Source organism: Pelodiscus sinensis, chromosome 7, assembly GCF_049634645.1.
Source record: "Pelodiscus sinensis isolate JC-2024 chromosome 7, ASM4963464v1, whole genome shotgun sequence".
Classification (NCBI taxonomy): Eukaryota; Metazoa; Chordata; order Testudines; family Trionychidae; genus Pelodiscus; species Pelodiscus sinensis.
Window position 1 is genome coordinate 16,947,175 of NC_134717.1, and position 22,686 is coordinate 16,969,860.

The 22,686-nt window shown below is 44.5% G+C and overlaps 1 protein-coding gene across 1 annotated transcript in view; it reads right to left on the minus strand.

The window, feature by feature from the left end:
- Nucleotides 1–764: 764 nt before the first annotated feature.
- Nucleotides 765–22,686, minus strand: part of TMEM163 (transmembrane protein 163) — a 173,667-nt gene continuing 151,745 nt past the window's right edge. The window contains exons 7-8 of the mRNA XM_075933280.1: nucleotides 6,737–6,878; nucleotides 765–2,111 (exon numbers count right to left, since the gene is read on the minus strand). Coding sequence (XP_075789395.1) covers nucleotides 2,051–2,111; nucleotides 6,737–6,878 — 203 coding nt within the window. The 3' untranslated portion in view covers nucleotides 765–2,050. The remainder of the gene's footprint in view (nucleotides 2,112–6,736; nucleotides 6,879–22,686) is intronic.

Consider the following 22,686-nt stretch of genomic DNA (forward strand, 5'->3'; position numbering starts at 1 on the left):
GCAATGATCTTTAGTATTATCCAGTGGCATTATGGATATTACAACTACTACTTAGCACTGAAAAAAACTTTGTCTACAAAGCACTGTACAAACTTTAGCTAGCCCAAATTAAATACAAAAGCCTTAGATGCTAGAGAATGAAAATCCAGTTCCTGGAGGAAAAAGGTAATGGAGCTGATGATTGCTGGAAGTGGGCAGTTACAGGAGGCTGAGAAATGCTGGCACCGCCTCTGTAGAGATGGCCCTATTCTGAGGGTGAAGAGGCCACAGCCCACCATCCATAAAGGAAGAATACAGAAGAAACCAAGTGGAACCTTAAAGCTTGACAGTGCTTAGAATGATGGTGCATTGAGACCACAGCCTATCGTGCTGACCAATTCTGTCTCATTGTTTCCTTGTACTCCCCCACCCATCTGCCTTCCCGTTTATCCATCTGTTGTCTCTCAGACTGTAAACTTCTTGAGATAGGGACCATCTTTTTGTTCTGTTTATACAGCTCTTAGCACCAGAGAGTCCAGATTCGTGGCTTGGGTGCCTCAGCACTATGGAAATACAGATCATAACCTTGTAGAGTATTTTTCAGCTTTACCAGGGCATGGAATGACCACAGAGTGGAACCATCAGCTGTCTGTTTTTAGTTGACTAAAGACATCAGAATTTGGCCAACAGTTTGTAAGTGCTTTGACTGGGAATAAAAGGTCTATCAATATAAAGCATCAAAAAGCCATCTGTTATCAATTCCTTGACAATTTGATTGTAGGTCGGCTGTCATATGTTCTCAACCCAAATGAATGTGGATCCCCTCTTCTTAATGTATTATTTCACTTCCATGATATCATAGCTGCTTTTTTCACCCAGCAGAGGACAAATGAAATGCCTAACACTCACTCAGTTCTCCACATTGTGAAGCCAACCCAAAACATATGAAGTGGAGGAAATTGCAATGACGAGAGAATCTAGTTTAATGGACTGCTGTACAGGAAGACTTGGTTCTACGATACATTCTGGCAACAGCTGTCAAATATTTCTTACAGGTACTGTATAAAATAGATAACAGTTTTATTGTATACTTCCTGATTCTTGGATATTGTAAGTAGTATATTAAGAAATACATAGAAATGTGTGGTGAAGGGTGAACTTTTTTTTTAACAGAATAATCTAAATCTAATACATAGCTCTGTGTTTCACCACAGTTCAAAGCTGTCACTGCTGTACCTTCATCAGGCTAGAGAGAAACCACATAGTCACAAATACTGTGTATGGTACAATAAAAGAGTGAAAATCGCATTTCTCATACTGGTCCTTCTTACACTTCATTTTGGCTTTTGTCTTTACAGTAATACTTTTTGTGCTTGTTTGGTCCATGCAAAGCAATGTCCTGTGTGCATCACTGGTTAAATAAAAACAAAATTCAAATTAAGAGGATTTACAGTTTAGATAATTTAGGATTAATAAAATTATATGAAATGAACCTCTGATCATATAAATGAGTGGGTCTTGTGCTGTTTTTTCTTCTTGTGCTGGTCCATCCTCTTGAGACAAAAAATCTTGTTTACTTCAGTGCTTTAAGTGACTGTTGTTAGCATCCATAATCTACGTACCATACTTTGATGAGTTGTGAGCTGAAGAAGTTGACAATGGCCATAATTCAACGTTACAGCACAAATTTGGAAAAAAATTTGAGCCAACATTAAAAGAGACTTTGAAATTGGCACCTCTTATCGGCAGATGTCTATTATATCAATAAAAACAATTTCACTCTAGAACACAGAACATTGCTGCTGGTTTGGAATTGCAAATTATGTATGTTTTCTACTGTCACTTAACAGGATTCAATAGCTTACTTGAAAGGAAAATGCCACTGTTTGCTGCGTTTGTAAGCAGTGCACATATCTGCCTCTTATACAGAGATTTCCCATTTAAAATAAACATTAAAAGAAATATACCATGGGAAATAAACTGCATATCCAGTGAAATATCAGTGGCACCACTTGCCAAAACAGATGATGTTGCAGATTCCCAGTCCATACAGAGAACAGGAGATAGATCTTCATTCAAACATTTCATAATGACGTGTTTGCCTTACACGTGGGACCATATCAATAAGTAACCTGCAAATGAAAGCACACATCAGTTGAGGTTGAACTGTAAGGGAAAGAACAGAGGGCAGTTGTTAGATGCACTCAAGAAATAACAGGTTTATCTTCTCTTCACTGCTGATGAGACCCAGAACCAGCTCTTCTAAACCTATAAGACGTTGGGGGGGGGGGGGGGACAATGGGTAAGGAGTGGGGTCTACCCACAAATTTGAAATACCAGATGCACTGCTCTACTTTAGAAGATTTAAATACAAGGGGCTAGATTATGATTTAAAGCCACAGCCCAATGGAGTGGAGAGGGGGCAGGGTGGTGCTGCAATGAGTCCCCTGGGAGAATTCTGGCTTAATCAGGTTTGGCTCTGCCAGCTAGGGAGAGGATGTAACCCTCTGCTGATACTAGGATGGCTTTGAAAAAGATTGTTATGGTGGAGATGAGTGACAGAGGCTGCACCCTTAGTGGAGTCTGCTCAGTGGCCAGAACTCACTCTGAGATTTATCCCTTAGTGACTTGAATGCTCCAGAAAGACATCAGCGCTTATTAGCGCTTCCCCCAGAAAGTGAGGATAGCTGAGACCTGGCAAGGCAGTGCAGGCGAGCTGTACCTGATGGAATCTACTGACTGGCCACAGCAGATCCTGGTCATCCAAAGGCATGTGATGATGGTGGTAAGTAATACAGGGATTAAACTTGAAAAATTTTGGATTCGGTTTGTGATGTTTGCATTGTTCCTGCTGTAATGTCCCCTGCCTCACCTCTGCATTTGCCAGAATAGCCTGCCTCTGTTGTAGAATGTAGAAACCAGTGATTTTACCAGAATGCTCTCCGCTAACTTTCCTAACTGGATTATAAGATAAAAACCATAATTATGGGTACTAGAACTCTACAATGTAAGTTCAATAAAACAATTTCTGTTTTTTTATTTTCCTTGAAAGTGTCCGGCCTTCCAAAACCCAAAGAACATTTATCACCCTGAACTTCTGCAGTGGAATTCCTGGCTCCAGTGAAGTCAATAGCAAAACTCCCATTGATTTCCACAGCACCAGGATTTCATCTCCAATTTTAGTTTCATGGTTCAAGAATTCCTTATCCCATCCATTTCAAATCTAGTGGAAAAATTATTTGGATATAGGCTGACCTATCAGTTTCCAAGCCAATATACAGTATATTTTTGTAGTGCTAAACAGGGAGGCCAACATCCAGTTGATAATTTAAATTCAGTTGCAGCCTTCACCATGGAGCAGCTAATATTTCCCTATTATTTCACGTAGAAAGAAGAGGATTTAAGAAACATGCCACAAAGATACTTCAGACCAGGGGTCAGCAACGTTTTCAAACCAAAGAGCCAAACCATATCAAAATTCAGAACAAGTAGTCAACAAAGAGCCATATAAGAAAGCTCATTGCATGACTGAAAATATACATCATAATATTATTGATAATTGACATAATGATTAATAATAGCATAAATAAAAAATTGTACTCAGACTTTATTTAATGCGACTTTTACTGCTGGATCTTTTTGAATGTTTCTTTACAGTTTATATCATAACTGGTCAAATCCAACTTCATTCATGTAATCAGGCTATCTTCTGTCAGTCTTATGGCAGGGGACTGGGTTGTGGTGTACGAGGGACTCAGGGCAGGAGATTGGGTGTATGATGGACTCGTCTCAAGGTTGAGGTGTGTGGAGGTGCTGGAGTGTTGTGGCAGGGGACTAGTGATGTGGGGGTGCAGGAGTCCAGGGATGTGGGGATGAGAGGGGGTTCAGGTACATGATGGACTCAGAATTGGGGTATGCAGGGATGCAGGAGTGTTATGATGCTGCAGCCAGATGGGGGTTGGGCCCCAATTGGGGGCTTCTTGGCCAGGCTTAATTTATTTTTAAATAAAGTAAAATATTATGTCCACCACAAAAGGTTTCAACATTGTCTTGATTTATGACAGGAGCGGGGAACCTTTTTTGGGTTGGGGGCCACTGACCCACAGAAAAATCTGTAGGGAACCACAAAAGTGAGGAGAAAAAAATCTCCAAAAACCTCCAACCCTCACTTATGTGACCCCCACCTTGAAACACCTCTCTCCCCTGGTGCTCCAGCCACATAGTGGGGTGAGGGGCAGGGAGGACTGAGGTTCAAGGCCTCAGGCCAGTTTTACTCTTCTGGGGGCTCCAGGGTTAGTGGATTTTGTGGGGCCCCTTAGGCTCTGGGCTGGGGAAAAAATGAGGAGTTAAGTGTGTGGGGCAGAGCTGCCAGTGAATTGGGATCAGGGTGGGAGGAAATGAGTGTGTGAGGTCTGGACAAGGAGCAGGATGCCTGGCTATGGGCAGGAACAGGCTGCCTGGCCAGAGGGCTATTTTGGCAAGAGGGCTGGGTCAGGGGCAATTCTGGCCAGGGGACAGAGGGTGTCTGGCCAGGAGGCTGAGGGTAGGGGGAAATTCTGGCCAGGGGGCTGGAGACAAGGAGGATTTGGGGCAGGGAGTTGCCTGGCTGGAGAGGTGAGTGAGGGGATGGGGGAGTCTGGGCATGGGGGAGTCTGTTTGCATGCCAAGTGGCAGGCACCATGTAACATACCTGCTGCTCTCATTACTCAGAAGCATCCAGTGGAGGGAAGAAGGGGGCTTGAGCATTGGCCTGCTAAACCCAGGGTTGAGAGTTCAATCCTTGAGGGGGCCATTTAGGGATCTGGGGAAAATCTGTCAGGGATGGTACTTGGTCTTACTGTGAGGGCAGGGGACTGGACTCAATGATCTTTTAAGGTCCCTTCAAGTTCTATGAGAGAGGTATATCTCCATATATTACGTGTTTCCCGGACGGAGAAAAGAGCAATGCTCATGGAGCCATTTTGGCTGCTTGTTTCCTGCATGCAGAGGGAAGGAAAAGAACAGCTCAGTGAGGCATTTTTTGCTCCACTTGTTTCCCAGCGTGGAGCCTCTGGGCTTTCTCGTCCCCACCCTCCTCCTCCTCCCTGAAGCTGGTGCTGATGCTCCAGTCTTTGGGGGGGGGGGGGTAGGAAGGGAGGGAAGGTTCTAGCACCAGCGTGGCTCCCTACTGCGGGAACAAGGGGGCCTGAGTTGGGGTTCCAGAAGAGGCATATCTGGCTCGGGACTCATAGATTGCCAACCCCTGCTTCTGAGGAATTCTACCCCTTGTATTATGTGGCAATCCTTCAGTGGTAAATACCTCGCAGCTAAAGTCATGTCTGTGCTGACAGGCTCTTTAGTACATTTCAGTTACATAAGCCTCTGTCCACTGTGCATATTATATCTGAAACACCAATAATCTCTTTGTTAAAGGTGTTGTGTTGGGTAGCAAATGCCTCTTAGCAGAAGAGATTTAACAGTGAAATGTAATTGCTTTATGAATAAACTCCATTTCGTTATGTAACTTCTGTTTTCAATGCAGGATTAATGGGATATTTTGCTCTGAAAGAAGTAACCATTCTTTTTTTACAAAAGGAAGGGAATAGTCTGAGAACAATAAATCATAATCATGCCAAATGAATAGTTGTTCAGGGGATGGTCAGAAACTTTCAGTTCTTACTCATAAGGGCTACGTCTAAACTACACCACTCTTGCACAAAAGCCTATGCAAATGAAGTGCAAATATGCAAATTAACATATTACCAGACTTCATTTGCATAATTAATTAGGATTCGCTTTTGCGCAAGAGGCTTTTGCACAAAAAGGAGCTGTGTAGATGACTCCTTTTTGTGCAAGAGGGGGGTTAGAGTGCTACAGAAATGACCTCACTGTCCATCTAGAAAATAGCCTCTCTCCTCCCATGTAGGGATGTTAAATTTTGAGTAACTGACTAATCGAACAGTCGATGCAATTTGCATCGACTATTGGATTAGTCGACAGGGTGCCTTTGCCTCTGAAGTGTAGCAACAGTCCTAGGTCTGTTGCTACACTTCAAAGGCAAAAGTGCTGCAGGGAGCACAGATCCCCCACTGGCCCTGTGTGCCCCAAGGCATTTCAAAGTAGCAGCACCCCATGGAGCCCGGGATCAACTTGGGACTTCCTGTCGATCCTGGGCGCTGCTGCTTTGAAACACCAGCGGGAACCTGGGGACACCCCAGCTGGCCCCGGGCTGCACGCGGCATTTCAAAGTGGCAACACCTCATGGAGCCCGGGGTCTGGCCCCAGGCTCCATGAGGCGCTGCCGCTTTGAAGGTATCCCCGTCTTCTCCCCCCCACCTTGCTGCCTCTTTCTGATAGAGGCAGCCAGGGTGGGGGGGGGGAGCAACTAGTCGACTTGACTACCTGATAAGTTTTTTTTTTTTTTTTTTTTTTTTTGCTTATCAGTTAGATGATTAGTTGTTCACATCCCAGCCTCCACCAACTTGAGGAAACCAGGTTTCCAAACAATAAATAAACATTTCTGTCTTTCAAACACTGTTGCCTTCAATAACAAACAAGAACTGTAGTAATGTGATATAAGCTGCCATGCTGCAAACTCCCAGTGCAGCAGTGAGTGTCCAGAAGTTGTTTCAAATGAAGATACATAGGTTCCAAATGGATTGCTCTTATTCATTAACAAGCAAGACTTTTGACTCTAAAGGTCACGAATGAGTTGAATAAACATGTTTGCTACTGCATGTGGATGGAGCAAATTTAAAAAATTAGAAGTTTAACTCACTTGACTCCATAAGCAAATATTGTAAGTCCCATTAAAATTCCTATACTGCCGTCCAGGTACCAGACAGAAGCATTGTGCTTAAAAACTTCTGCACTTAACAGGATGGAAAATCCCATCACTCCACCTACAAGAGAGTTGAATCCTGGAAAAGAAAAAATAACCTATTCAAATGAAGAGAAGCATTCAGTCTTAACATCAGTTCTCATCATCTCAGCTATGAAGAGTCTGAGACACCAAAAGCCATTACACTACACGCAGTAGCATAGAGGGTGGAGAGTTTCTGCTACTATAGAACAGAAGCCATATAATATAGTGCTGTGCAGGGAAAGAAGGCTCGGGTGTCTAGCACATGCTTAGCCGCAGCTGAATTTGAATGTTCAGTGCCCCCCTTTATGTCTAAGGACCTACATCTGCTTTTCATTTCTGGCAGGAATGAGGCTGTGTCCATCTTTTGTCATTGTCTTTCTTATTCATTCATTAGCCACAGCTTTTTCATTACCCTTTTAGTTTTTATTCTGCATCCTGTTCATTGAGGCTGTCTCTCCACTACAAAGAAAAGTCAGAAAAAGATACAGAAATTACGAACTGCAATTTGAGTATCTTTTTCAGCTTTTCTTCCAAAAGAGGCTTTTCCAACATTTGGCATGTCTACAAGGGGCCAAATGTCAGAAAAAAACCCTCTCTCAGACCACTCCTTATTCCTCATGAAATGAGGTTTACAGGGATGCCAAAGAAATGTACCTGCTTTTCTGAATATTTTTTTTTGGAAAAACAGACGCATTCTTTGGACACGGCAGTGCTCTTCCGGGATATCTCCGCTATCCCGGAAGAGTTATGTAGTCTAGACGTACTCTGAGTCTCTGCCCTTGAGTAGTTTTGCCACTTTCAGAGTATCTGTCAAAGGGCCATTCTGTCTGAAAACTAACCCCTTTTTTAAAAAAAAGGCTCCCTTACGGTTCTGTATAATTATTGTTTTCTCATCAATGTCCTGATTACTACTTGGAAGACGAAGACACTCACACTCTTCTTTATTTCAGGACTTGCAAACTCAATGTTTCAGGCCTGCATCTGTCTATTGTTCATAATACCATAAATAAAGATTATGCAGGCCAAATAATACTTTCTGAGCAGGCCTTTCTGATGTCCAGAGATGTCCTTAGAAACACAAGTACAACCTCACTGCATTCAATGAGTATGTACCTGTGTTAACTAGTTAAACAATAATGAAACTCCAGCTCCTTTTCTTATAGTGTATGCTGTATTTGTCACTTGTAGGAAGCAGAGTCTCTGAATACACACAAGGAGCAGCTGTGATGAGTGTGGAGATGCCATTTTTGCATACTTTCAGAGAAAGTATAGGATTTTTTTTTCTTTTGGACCATGTATCCTGCTTTGAGGTATGGCGGAGCTTTAGCTTATAGATGAATATGCTATTGTAGGTGATAGCAAGCAAGGCTGCTCCCCAATATGCATCAAAAGGCCTGCTTGCCTATCACACCCACTCAGCTGCTTGCAGGCTTGGTAATGTTCTTTTCAACCTAAATTATTTACTTTTTTTAAAACCTATCAGGTTGGCCTTCACTATCACTCGAGATCCTGCTTTTTAAAAAGAAAAAAATACTTCCTCTTACATTTTCCTCCCAAGCTAACACTTCATGCTTCACCCTTTCACAGTCCGTGGCTTTTCCTCTGCTGAAAAGTGGCCTTCCACCACCAAAGGCTACCTTGGCACTCTGTAATTTCCCACTGGTGTTAACAAGGATGTAGCTGCATTGGTGGTGGGAGTGTCCGTCGAGATAAGACGGTGATATCTGCTAGCATTTTTTATACCATTCATGTAGCTCTGCTTGGAGCAAGGTTACGAGTTATGTTGCTTTAAATGCTCTAGTATTAGGAGCAGTGGGAAGTGGTTGGCTGCGGCTGCAAGTGCTTAGCCTCATCTCTACCTCTTTTACTGCACTAACTACTATGGCACCTGGGTGCCAACAGACCATAGCATCTTAATATTTCCAGTCTGTGGTACTCATATGGTCCCCATCTGACTGCCTCTGAATCTTTATGTATTGATCCTCATTGCACCTGTGAGATAGGGAAGAATTATTGTCTCTATTTTACAAATGAGGACCCTGATCTTCAAAGGTTTTTGAGTGCTTCACTCTGAGCCTGAGATACCAAGGGCATCTCTGCAATGCAATAAAATAAGCTACAGCACAAAGGCTGAGCCTGGGTCATCTGGCTTGGATTTGGCTGTGGGATTAAAACTGCCAGTGTAAAGGTTTAGGCATGGCTGGAGAAATACATGGAGAAGGTAGTTCCTTCTCTGCACAAGAGAGGAGTAATGATCCAGGGGCAGAATCCAAGGAACTGAAGATATAAATAACTGAAAGAGGAGCCCTTCAACAGAGTAAAGAAAACACATAACATAGACAGGGATTTTGGTTGCCTCCACTGCTTATAGCGTGATTCTTTATATTACAGACAGTTGAGTACTTTCTGAAGTACTGTCAGTATTTAATGAAGTGACTCTTCTCAGTCTTAAGAACTTTGAAGTGTCCAATGACTGGCTGCCAGATCATGAAGGGTGAAGCACATTACTAGTTCACAACCTCCTCCTACTAATACCTCAGCCATATGAAAAGTCAGGCCTTGAGCAAATCAGCTTGTTAAACTTGTTGAGAAATTGATTTTTTTTTCCATTTAAACCTGTAAACACAAAAGCTTGCCATGTGAATGAAATCTCTTTAGATCAGAATAAAGGTACTTATTGTGGCGAGTTAATCTGACAAACCTCATGTGGATTCTTTTTTGATAGTGGCATCTGGCTAGAGATATATGAAGCTACCTTTGTGATGACTGTATTTGGGGATTTGTATGACTGACTGTGAGCCATTTGCAGTATTTCAGTGTGCCTGTTGTGCTAGCATAATCACTGGAACAGGAGGGTACGATGGACGCGCCCCCACATGGTCCCCTAAGTAAGTGTACTCCAGCAGGAGGAGGAAGGCTGGGTCTCACATCTTGGGGTAGGAGGTAATCAACCCCAGCCTTCCCCCCAGCCTGTCGGAGCACGCTTACTTGGAGAATCATGGAGGGGGAGTGACTGCACCCTTGTGGTCCACATTTACCCCAAGAAAAAGCACCCCCCCACACCCTACAAACACAGAAATTCTGGTGCATGGGCCTGTGGATGGATATCTTTTCTTAATGATAAACCAAACTGAGAGTCAGGCCAGGCTTGCCACATATCCAGTGTGTGGATCTGATTCATGTAGGGTTCTCCACATCCTCAGAACACCCCAAATCATCACAGTTTAGAATCAAAGGAAACTTCCACTGCAGAACTGGCTCAACTCTCATAGATACAGGTAATGAAAAAGTCCATTCTATCACCAGTAGTCTGGAGCACTCTACCAACTGGTTGCTCAAAGCCAGAAAGCAATGCCTTGGGTCACTCTTGACAGAAATCGTTAACATGTTCCTCAGATGAGTCCTTTTCCTAACCTTCTGAAAGACTGACCGGCTGTTCTCAATGGGAACAACCAGTATTTCTCACCAATGACTTTAACTACCAGTCAGTCTCAAACACGCCTTTCTGGGTGAGATTATTGTGATGCTGGGAGCAGAAGTACCAGATCACCATTTACCTGGAAGACAATTCTCATTTGAGCTTTGGGCCACAGTACAGAAATGGTGCCAACCACACTTGCTACCAGCACCAAAACAAAAATTGGTGAGGTCTAAGGAGAACCAGAAAGGAACAGACACACACAAGCCAAGGGAAGACAAGTTTTTGAAAATCCCTTCTTACTGCCTGTAGCAAGAGGAAGCAAACAGCAGAGTTGGACAGAAATAAAAAAAGATGTGACACATAATGTGTCTGATTAACCATTGGCTGGGCAAAGGAGGATGGGGCTAGTTGATTGGCTGCAGTGTGCCTATTCGTACCTACTTTAAGGTAAGGCAGAGCTTTTCAAAAGCCTCTCAAGGTACAGCTATATTGCAGTAAAAGCCCTGCTGCATGGGTAAAGTGACTCAGGCTCAGAATGCAGGACTGAACTTGTAATATGGATGTTTTGGTTTCTGGCTGGTGCTCCAGCTCTCAAACCCCATATAGGGGCATCATCCCAGCATTCAGGTTGCAGCTTAACCCCAAACATTTAAACTGCAGTTGACCCTCTGCATGGGTTTTTTCATTGTGGGGTAAATGTATCTTTGCTCTTTGAAAAACTTAAACAGCAAATAGTTTTTCAGCACCTTAGAGACTAACAAAAATGTAGATGGTACCATGAGCTTAGGTGGGCACAACACATCTCTTCGGATGATGGAGTTTAAGTGGTCAGTCCAGTTTTCCCCCCTCATTCCCAATCTGCTATTTATTTGAAGAGGAGAAAAAAAGGGGGAAAGAACTTGTCAATTAGGGTACATCTAGACTACATGGCTCCGTAGACGGAGCCATGTAGATTTGTTTGTTTGGCAAAGGGAAATGAAGCCGCGATTTAAATAATCGCGGCTTCATTTAAATTTAAATGGCTGCCACGCTGAGCCAACAAACAGCTGATCAGCTGTTTTTCGGCTCAGCGTGCTACCCTGGATGCTCCCCTGTCGACATGAAAGCCCTTTATCGACCTCCCCGGTAAACCTCATACTACGAGGCATAAGGGGGAGGTCGATAAAGGGCTTTCAGGTCAGCGCAGGAGCATCTAGACTAGCGCGCTGAGCTGACAAACAGCTGATCAGCTGTTTGTTGGCTCAGCACGGCAGCCATTTAAATTTAAATGAAGCTGCGATTATTTAAATTGCAGCTTCATTTCCCTTTGCTGATCAGCCTAATCTACATGGCTCCATCAATGGAGCCATGTAGTTTAGACACACCCTTAGTGTCCATGCTACATGAAGCTGATAAGGATACTTAGTACCCACTTTAAGTACCCTTTGTTTGCTTTTTTTATGTGGAATGTAGCAGGCCATCTAGCCAACATCTTTTTTTAGATTTCTGTTGTAGGAAACAAGCTTGTAAAGGAAATTAAGTTCTGTAGACTCCCTGTTGAGCTGGCTTTGGAAATTGGTTTGAAATAAAACAGTGACTGAGATCCATTAGTGAGTGCCCAGGCAAGTTAAAATGTTCTCCAACAGGTTTCTGTGTTGCCTTTTCGGATATCTGATTTGTGTCCATTAATTCTTTCTCATAGAGACTGTCCAGTTTGGCCAATGTACATGCAGTGGGGCATTGCTGGCACTTGATGGCAGAGATCACATTAGTGGATGTGCAGTTGTGTGATCCTCTGATGTGGTGGTTTACGTGGTTAGTCCTGTGATGATATCACCTGTATAGATGCGTGGACAGAGTTGGTATCGGGGTTGATTGTAGGGCTAGGTTCCTGAATGAGTAGGATGGAGATGTGCTAGGTGGTTATTGGAAAGAATTTATTTGAGGTTAGGGAGTTGTCTGTAGGTGAGAATTGGCCTGTCCCTCAAATTGGTCATTTTCTGGGATAGGTTGTAGATTGTTGATAATGCATTGGAGGGAGTTAAGTTGTGAACAATAGGTGATGACAAGTGGAATTCTGTTATTTTTTCTCCTTGGCCTGTCTTGAAGTAGTGCATGTCTGGGTATTCTTCTGGCTCTGTCGATCTGTTTTTTCACTTTTCCGGGTGGATATTTCAAGTTTTAAGAATGCTCTATATAGATCCTGTAGGTGTTTGTCAATGTCTGTGGGACTGGAGCAAAGCTGGTTGTATCTTAGGCTTGTAAACAATAGATTGAGAAATGTGTCTGGGATGGAAGCTAGAGGTTTTGAAATGCCGCATGCAGCCTGGGGACACCCCAGCAGGCCCCGGGCAGCACACTGCATATCAAAGTGGCAGAGCTGTGTAGGATCTGACCCCAGGTTCCATGAGGCACTGCCGCTTTGAAGTACCCCGTCTTCTCCCCCTCCCTTGCTGCCTCTTTCTGATAGAGGCAGCAAGGGGAGGAAGCAACTAGTCGACTAGCCTGTTGACTATCCAATAAACATTTGCTTATCAGATAGTCAACTAGTCGTTCACATCCCTAGTAAAGAGTGCTGAGTCACTGAACCAAACTGTAGACCCTGGATATAATGGAAACCACTTCAAGGCAGGGGATGCTGCAGCACCCCTGAACTGCTAGTTCCAGCACCTATGAGACAGAGCCCTGTCCTGGGAGTGCAGCATTCTCTTTCCTCTCCCCCCCCCCCCCCCCCCCCCATACACACACACTTCTTGCCCGGGGCCCACGGAGGTGGTCAGCACCCCTGAGGACTATAAAGGGTTAAATGTCAGGACTAGGATACAGGGGGATGTGGAGCCATCTTTGGTGCTTTCAGGGTATCAGTGCCACAGGCAATCACAGACAGGTCCAGGTGGGCAGATTAACTACCAAACAATTATCATTTGTGCTGTGCTGCACTTAATGTTCTCTGAAACAGAGCAGCTTGGGGATTCTTTGGCCTGCTACAGTCTCAACCTAGCTAACTTTAACTCCTGTTCTTTCAGGACTGGGGCAGTGACATCTGCCGCATTAGAGGGCTTTGTACTTCTGCTAGGTTTGGGACCCAGGACATAGGGAATCGAATTGTTACAGAACTTGTGTCCACCCCGCGGAAAGGTTGCTGGGCCTGACACTTGCTGTAACTAACCCTATTTCTGACCTGAGGAGATACCCAAAGCTATCAGGCTACATCTACATTGGCAAGATTTTGTCCAAATACTATTAACGCAAGAGTTCTTGCGTTAAAGTATTTGTGCAAGAGAGCATCTACACTGGCATGTGCTTTGCGCAAGAGATGTGCTTTTGCGCAAAAGCATCCGTGCCAGTGTAGACACTATCTTGCGCAAGAAAGCTCCAATGGCCATTTTAACCATCGGGCTTTCTTGCGCAAGAAATTCATGTTGCCTGTCTACACTGGCCTCTTGCACAATAACAGTTGCGCAAGAGGGCTTATTCCTGAGCGGGAGCATCATAGTTCTTGCACAAGAAGCACTGATTTCACACATTAGAACGTCAGTGTACTTGCGCAAGAACTCCCCGCCAGTGTAGACAGGCAGCCGCTTTTGCACAAAATCATGCCAATGTAGACACCGCCTCAGTGTTTGAATCCGTGGGCATTCTATGTGCGTTGGGCCTGCAGAAGGCAAGCAGGTGGATTGCTGCTGGGCCTCAAGGCCAAAACTGTCGCATGCAGTGGATTCAGCAGAATAAGCAAGCTGTGGGAGCAAGCTGCTTTGGGTATGGCAGATGGGGCATGAGCTGGTACTGGCACACTCTGATGCTGATGGGTCGATTAAGCAATTGGGGCTGGATGCTGGCCAAGCAGCAGAGCAGGTACATCATATGTGCACTGCAAGACAGAAGCCGTTTGCCTTTGCTATGGCCAGCAGGGCATAAGCTGGTCCTATTGCTGGTTGCTGCTACTAGTTGCTGTTGGATTAAGCAATTGTGGCCAGACATTGGCCAGCTCAGCAAGTGGACTGAAACTGAACCGTTTGCCTTCAATGGAATGACAGCTGGTCCCAGCACTTGGTAGCCAAGCATGATGTCCTGATTATTCACTTAGGCAGGAATGGTCCTGGGGGCTGCCAGGCCTGCCAACCCCAAATGAGACAGTTGTCCTGGAGCCTGGGCAACCACCAAAATTATTGCAGCAGTTACGGTGGCCAGAACCCCCGCACCTTTAAATCCCTGCTGGAGCGCCACATGCTCGGGGTGGTTCTAAAGGCTATGGGGGGAGATGTCATGGAACACTATGAGTGCAGAGGGCTGGCTGCTGACCATGCCTCTTCAGCCCAAGGCCCTGCCCCTGCAGCGCCAGCCCACCCACCCCCCTCCACCTTGCCCACGAGCCTGTAGGCATCCCTGGGGACTTCAGAGGGCTACATTTAGGGACTAGAAGACAGAGGGATGTGGAGCTCTTCTTCCAAGGTACTCTGTCTGATCAAAGATTTGGTAAAGATTTGGAGTTTGGTAAAGAGTCACTGACACAGTCTGTAGCAACAGAGCAAGAAAAAAAATGTAAACTGTGAGGTAGCTGCAATAAGTTTGAGAGTTTGGAGCTGGTGGGGATAACGCATAGGGATCTCTGATAAAATAGATCTGAGCTCTCAAGGAAGGAGTTCGTCCATCAGATGCTGACATTTAACTTTATGACCTCAAGGATTGGGTCAGCCACAGAGGAATATACATTCTGAGACAGACAGGAAGAGTTTAGGAATCTGATAGTGTGGTTTTGGTTGACGGAAGGAAGAATCTAAACTAGATAATGGCAGTAGACTTTTATCCTCTACACAGGCAGCTATTACCAAAAAAAAAAAAAAAAAGCCAGCATAATGGTAATGTTAAGGTTGCCAGATCAAACACTCAAGTCAGCAAACTATCCCAAATGCTAAGGTAGATCTATCATTGTGTATTTCCTATTAATTAATATGATTAAATAGACAAGATGTGTAAGTTGGATAGGTTAATATCATGGGTCAGTCCTAATGTTAGCTTTCTGAGGGCTTGATCTCACTACACTGATTTTCATATTTATGTTGCATTTAATAAACACATATTCACAAACATTTTTGTGCATGTTCAACTTCAAAGGCTCCACCTTGCTTTTAGAAATATGAACAGGACTCTCACTGTAGTCAATGTCAACTGTATGTATTTGTGAGCAGATTCTGATTCAAAACCTTTGAGGGGACAGAAATGGTATCCCTGTCCTCTGTCTGTCAGAGACTGGAGAGGGATGGCAGGAGACCAATCGCTTGATCATTGTCTTTGATCCACCCTCTCTGGGGCACCTGGTGCTGGCCACTGTGCTGGTCTGACCCAGTATGGCCGTTCTTATGTTCTTATGAGAGAAGTTCCTGGAGCATCCTACTAAATAGTGTGTAGTGATGGTAGAATGTCCATGATGGTGCTACATTTTGCATTATAATGTAGAAAACAAGGTGCTCTTAACTCATGATGCAGCATGATACCTATTAAGTTTGAAGCTACTACTTTAGAAAAGTGCTCTGCCACATGCAATGTAGACCTCAAAATTGTTTTCCTGAGCTGGCCACAAGATGTCACTCTTATTTCACAAAAACTCTGTACAACTGTATTCATTGGGTGGCTGCATATATAATATTTACCTGTTGTGTGAAAATTGATCTTAAAATGTCTCATTGTTTTAATTTCAATGAACTGTTTGAGTGCCTACTGGTGTTTTGTTTGTGTTTCAGTTCTAGTGTTTGGGTGAATGCAGGAGTTGTTACTGTGGGAGCATGGGGCTGTTTGTGTGGGCTGAGGAAAAATCTTTTCAGTCCATGTCACTGTTTCTTGGTTCTTTTTTTTTTTTTTTTTTTTGGTAGTTCAAAATCTTTAATAAAGACTACTGGGGAAAAATTACAACTTGAGAATGAGTTTCCCAGAGCTCTCTAATGGAAGTATTTCCAAAGTCTCTGGGATGAAAATTTCCAGGGGAGCTGACAGGATTGCTGAGACAATGTGAGTGGGGCAGTGGTCCCCAACCTTTAGAGGCTCCCAGGCGCCCGGGAGGTGGGAGCCACTCATGTGCCGGGCACCTGGGAGGTGGGGGCCACTCACAGGCCGGGCACCCGGGGGCGGGGCCGTGCGTCCGGGGACACGCCAGAGGACTGGGATGCCCTTGCACCTGGCGCCGGCGTGTGTCCTAGGGCCGGGGCTGGGGCTGCCCGAGCACCTTGTGCCGTGGGCCCGGGGCCGGCGCCGCCGCTCGAGCACCATTCGCCCGAGCACCCGCATGTGCCCCGGGGCTGGGGCTGCCCGAGCGCCGCGCACCCAGCGCCAGTACGTGTTGTGCGCCTGGGGCCGGCGCCTCCCGGGGGCGGGGCTGGCCCAGGTTGTCGGCGGGCGCCATGGTGCCCGCGGGCACCGTGTTGGGGACCACTGGTGTGGGGGAACTAAGGAGAGGGGGACTGTCTCTGTGCTCCTGGAAGGTGAGGGGATGGGGCAGTAAACCCCCCAGTGCCACCCAGATGGCACAGTGTCCCCTCCCCTGCTAGCCCATGAAGCCTGCTGTTGTGCTCTGCGTCTGGATCTGAGGCATGCCACACTCCCATGGCGATTCTAAATGGTTCAGCCAAGGCTCTGGAGTCTGCTGCAGTAGTGGTGGCAGCAGCCAGGAGCCCTGAGCCATTTAGAATCACCAGACCCTGAGACAATTGGCCCATTTGCCTCCCCCGTCTGGAGGCCTGAAGATTTCACAAACTATGTACAGTAAAACTCCAATGGTCCGGCACCATCTGGAACCCCAAAGTGCTCCAGGGAGCCAGACAATTGGAGCTGCTGTGCCCCCGGCTTCCCCAATTCAGCCGCCGCTGAAACTGACCAGCGGCTGACTCAGGGAAGCCGGGGGCAGAGCAGCTGGGGTGCTGCCGGGTTGTTAAAGTCTGTGTGGAATGTATCCAGTGTTTCTTGGCCATGGGTCCAGATCATAAAGATATCATTGATGTAGAGAAGGGTAAAAGGGGACGGGATCTGAGGAAACATTGTTCTAAGTCAGCCATAAAGATGTTAGTGTACTGTGGGGCCATGCAGGTACCCATGGTTGTGCCGCTGATCTGGAGGTATAAGTTGTCCCCAAATTGGAAATAATTGTGGGTGAGAACAAAGTTACACAGGTCTGCTACCAGATTGGCCTGGTATTCTCTGGGATAGTGTTTCTAATTGCTTGTAATCCGTCTTCATGTGGGATGTTGGTGTAGAGAGCTTCTACATCCCTGGTAGCAAGGATGGCATTATCAGGGAGATTATCGATGTCTGCACCCATGGCCAAGAAACAGTCAATGCATTCCACAGAGACTTTAACAACCTAGTTTAAGTGCTACATAGTTCTGTCTTTTGTTTCAGCTAGACCAGACTAACATGGCTGCATCTCTATCACTACTGAGATTTGAAAACTGAGATTTTGTTCTTTCGGGCTCACACATCTTCCTTAGTGAAAAAGATTTTACAATTAGAATGCGTTAAAACTTCAGATGATGTGCAAACCAGACAGGAACTCTCTTCTATTGTTAATGCCGTCAAGAAGAGCAAAAAGGTGTAAAAATGTATATCTATGACTCAAGAAACAGAAGATCTGGGGAGGAAAATGGAGTTATTTTTACAGTCACCTTTTTTTCTCACTATAATTGTACTTTAAGATTCACAGGATTCCTGTCAGGAATGTACACAGGCATTTCACAGATAAGAAAATTACACCAGGAGAGAGGATATGTAAGTTGCACATAATATTTCAGCAGCAGAGCAGAGAAGACAAACTTCTTGTTTGTCTACAAATAGCAGCCAAAGGACTATATATAAATATTGTATGGAGGTAGAATCCAAAGACCTCAGTCTGTATCAGGCCCCATTGTGCTAGCTACTGTACAAATCTAGAAGCAGAAATTCAGCTTGTTCTGATACTCTTACAATGTAACAGCCTGTCTTGTCTACATGGGAAAGTTTCAATAAGTTCACAGGTATAATTATATTGATATACCAATTAGGGATGTAAAATCCCACTTAAATGGTTATCCAGTTAAACATATTGTTTAACCAGTTAAGCAATTAGAGGGGGACAGGAAGACGGGCCACTCCAGCCTGGCTGGAGCACCCCTCCCCCACCCAACACTTGGCTGGAGTGGCCCCTGCCACAGGCCAGACCAGCTCCCGTTTGCAATGAGCCCCCCACAGGGCTGGAGTAGCCCCCTGCCCATGGCAAGTGAGTAGCTGTTCCAGCCTCCACAGGTTAACCTTAGCCAGTAAGCCTCACCCTTAATCAGTTAAACATTCACATCCCTAATACCAACCTAACTATAAAGATGTAACTTGAATTCCCCATGTGGGCATACTTATTCCAGAATAAAAGTGGGGGGGGGTTTCAGGTATGACAAACTAACTGAAAAGAATCACTCATACCAGAATAAAAGTGTCCACTGGCATACTGTTAATATACGATTAAAGTCTCACTTTTTAGCTTGCATTTAACTTTCCATATAGACAAGCCCTAATTTGAAGCAAGATGTATCAATAGAGTATAAGACAACTGGATTGAAATGAGTAGGAAGCAAGGAGAAGATAGAGCCTTTCAGTTAGGGCAGGGGTGGGGAAATTTTTTTGGGTCGAGGGTGGCTTACCCCCAGAAAAATCAGTAGGGGGCTCCACACAACTGAGAAGCAAAAACAAAACAACCCCTCCCCTCCCCCCCCCAAAAAAAAACCCTCCTACAAACCTGCACTGACATTGCCCCGGACTGGGAAGGAGAAAGACACTCTCCACATTCCTCTCACACACCAGAGCATAAGGGAGCCCAGCCTACTCGATTTTGTGTGTTGCAGCCCCACAGTGGGGTATTGGGGATCAGGAGCACCAGTGTAGGCTCTCCAAAGCTGGGAGGGGCCCTGAAGCAAGGGAATTTGAGGCCAGATCCAGGCAAGCCAAGGGGCCACATCCAGCCCCTGGGCCTTAGGTTCCCCACCCTTGAGTTCGTGATTAGAGATTGCACAATCTGATGGTTTCAAATCTGAAAAATTGTAATTTAAGTAATGAAATTCTCTGTCCCTGACTACTGTTCAGCCAACGTCTCCTTCAGTGCCTGATTTCTACAGGCATCACTGCAGATGTAGCTGTTGAGGGTGAAAATGGCAGTGACTTGCGTATTAATAAGAACATAACATAAGAACATAAGAACGGCTGTACTGGATCAGACCAAAGGTCCATCTAGCCCAGTATCCTGTCTACCAACAGTGGCCAGCACCAGGTGCCCCAGAGAGCGTGGATCGATAACAATGATCAAGCGATTTGTCTCCTGCCATCCCTCTCCAGCCTCTGAGAAACAGAGGCCAAGGACACCATTTTATCCCCTGGCTAATAGCCTTTTATGGACCTAACCTCCATGAAATTATCTAGCTTCTCTTTAAACTCTATTATAGTCCTAGCCTTCACAGCCTCCTCTGGCAAGGAGTTCCACAGGTTGACTACACGCTGTGTGAAGAAGAACTTTCTTTTATTAGTTTTAAACCTGCTACCCATTAATTTCATTTGGTGTCCTCTAGTTCTTCTATTTAGGGAACTAATAAATAACTTTTCTTTATCAGCCCTCTCCCCACCACTCATGATTTTATAGACCTCTATCATATCCTCCCTCACTCTCCTCTTCTCTAAACTGAAAAGTCCCAATCGCTTTAACCTCTCCTCATATGGGACCCGTTCCAAACCTCTAATCATTTTAGTTGCCCTTTTCTGAACCCTTTCCAAGGCCAAAATATCTTTTTTGAGGTGAGGAGACCACATCTGTATACAGTATTCAAAATGTGGGCGTACCATAGTTTTATACAGGGGCAGTAAGATATTCTGGGTCTTATTTTCTATCCCTTTCTTAATAATTCCTAGCATCCTATTTGCCTTTTTGACCACCGCTGCACACTGCGTGGAAGTTTTCAGAGAACTGTCCACGATAACTCCAAGATCTCTTTCCTGATTTGTCGTAGCCAAATTAGCCCCCATCATACTGTACGTATAGTTGGGGTTATTTTTCCCGATGTGCATTACTTTACACTTATCCACATTAAATTTCATTTGCCATTTTGTTGCCCAATCACTCAGTTTGGTGAGATCTTCTTGGAGTCCCTCACAGTCTGCTGCTGTCTTGACTATCCTAAACAGTTTTGTATCATCTGCAAACTTTACTACCTCACTTTTTACCCCTTTCTCCAGATCATTTATGAATAAATTGAAAAGGATTGGTCCCAGGACTGACCCTTGGGGGACACCACTAGTTACCCCTCTCCAATCTGAAAATTTACCATTTATTCCTACCCTTTGTTTCTAGTCTTTTAACCAGTTCTCAATCCAAGAAAGGACCTTCCCTCTTATCCCATGGCCATGTAATTTACACAAGAGCCTTTGGTGAGGGACCTTGTCAAAGGCTTTCTGAAAATCCAAGTATACTATATTTACTGGATCCTCCTTGTCTGCATGTTTGTTAACCCCTTCAAAGAACTCTAACAGATTAGTAAGACAGGATTTCCCTTTACAGAAACCATGTTGACTTTTGTCCAATAAATTATGTTCTTCTACATGCCTCACAATTTTATTCTTTACTATTGTTTCGACTAATTTGCCCGGTACTGAAGTTAGACTTACTGAAGTTAGACTTAATTCAGAAGGATGGTTCCAAGCTGCACAAGAGAGAGTGTTCAAAGCTAAATCCTGAGAGATCACCTGTGTATATATCACCAAATCAATTCCCTGCCACTTCAGGGCCCTGGGGCACTGTGTTGGTGGTCTGGTTGCTCCCAGGGTGGAGCTAGAACCTGATTGCTCCCACAGTGGGGCTAAAACCTGTGTCATCTTTTGAGGGCTGTAGTGCTTTCATCAAATGAAGGTGGTTATGCTTGGGGGAGACGGGGGGTTCTGTGATTTGTGATATATGGGAATTAGGACTAGATGATCAAGTTGTCCCTTCAGGCCTTAAACTTTGACTCTGTAAGATATCAGGCAACTAGAATTCTCACAGATGTCGGCTGAAGTTGCAGGTCTGCCCCTTGTCTCTGAATTTGGTCCATGATATTTAAACTCTTCAGGAAAGGCACCATGGTACCATAACCTGTGTTTATTCTGCAAAGGGTTGTGTACTACGTAAATAGTAATAGATTATCTTGTTGGCACTGAATTAATTTAGATTTTGAATTTTGATTTAGATTATCAAATCTTGCAATAAAGCAAAAGCTTTTCTAAACAATTCAGCTTCATTAGGAGCTACACCTCTGACAGAGAATTTGCTGTCCTGAAAACAAATCTATGTATCAGAAAAGAAAGAGATGGGTTCCCTTTGCTATAATAAAGATGCTTGTAGTTCTACACCTGTCATCACAGGAAGTAAATTAGTAAGAAACAGACAACTGCTAACACCTGACAAGCAAGAAAAGTGCTAAATTGGTGTCCCAACTGTTGGCTCTCACTGCCTCCCCCTCATTATGTACATATTAAAAATAAAGCCATCCTGCTGAAGATGTAATTTTACTTCACCCACACTATCAACCTCCTACATTTTCTAAAACCCACTAAGAGAAAGCAAGACTAAGGAAATTATAATTTGGTCTCCAATTCTTGTAATCAAAGGATGAGCAGGCTCCAAATCAGCAGCAATACAATTAACCCAAGGATGTAATTTGGGGTAAGAGACTTCTGTGCCATTTCTGCCAAGGAAGGATGTATCTAAGACCAGAGCTTTCCATCAATTTATCAGAAAATGACAATTTGCCAAAACCAGAAGTTTAGTGGGAAACGGGTCAGTTTCAATGAATTTTCTATTTGAAAACATTTTTGGGGGAAACAAAGATACTAAATTAACAGGTGTGTTGTGAGCAAGACACGAGAAGTCATTCTTCTGCTCTCCTCTGCGCTGGTTAGGCCTCAGTTGGAATATTGTGTCCAGACGTGGAGAAATTGGAGAGGGTCCAGAGAAGAGCAACAAGAATGATTAAAGGTCTAGAGAACATGACCTATGAAGGAAGGCTGAAAGAATTGGGTTTGTTTAGTTTAGAAAAGAGAAGACTGAGGGGGGACATGATAGCAGTTTTCAGGTATCTAAAAGGGTGTCATAAGGAGGAGGGAGAAAACGTGTTCATCTTGGCCTCTGAGGATAGAACAAGAAGCAATGGGCTTAAACTGCAGCAAGGGAGGTTTAGGTTGGACATTAGGAAAAAGTTCCTAACTGTCAGGGTAATCAAACACTGGAATAAATTGCCTAGGAAGGTTGTGGAATCTCCATCACTGGAGATATTTAAGATCAGTCTGGATAGACATCCATCAGGGACGATCTGATGATGCTTGGTCCTGCTGCAAGAGCAGGGGACTGGACTTGATGATCTCTTGAGCTCCCTTCCAGTTCTAGTAGTCTATGATTCTATGAATCATCCAAAAGTTGAGGGGGATTTCT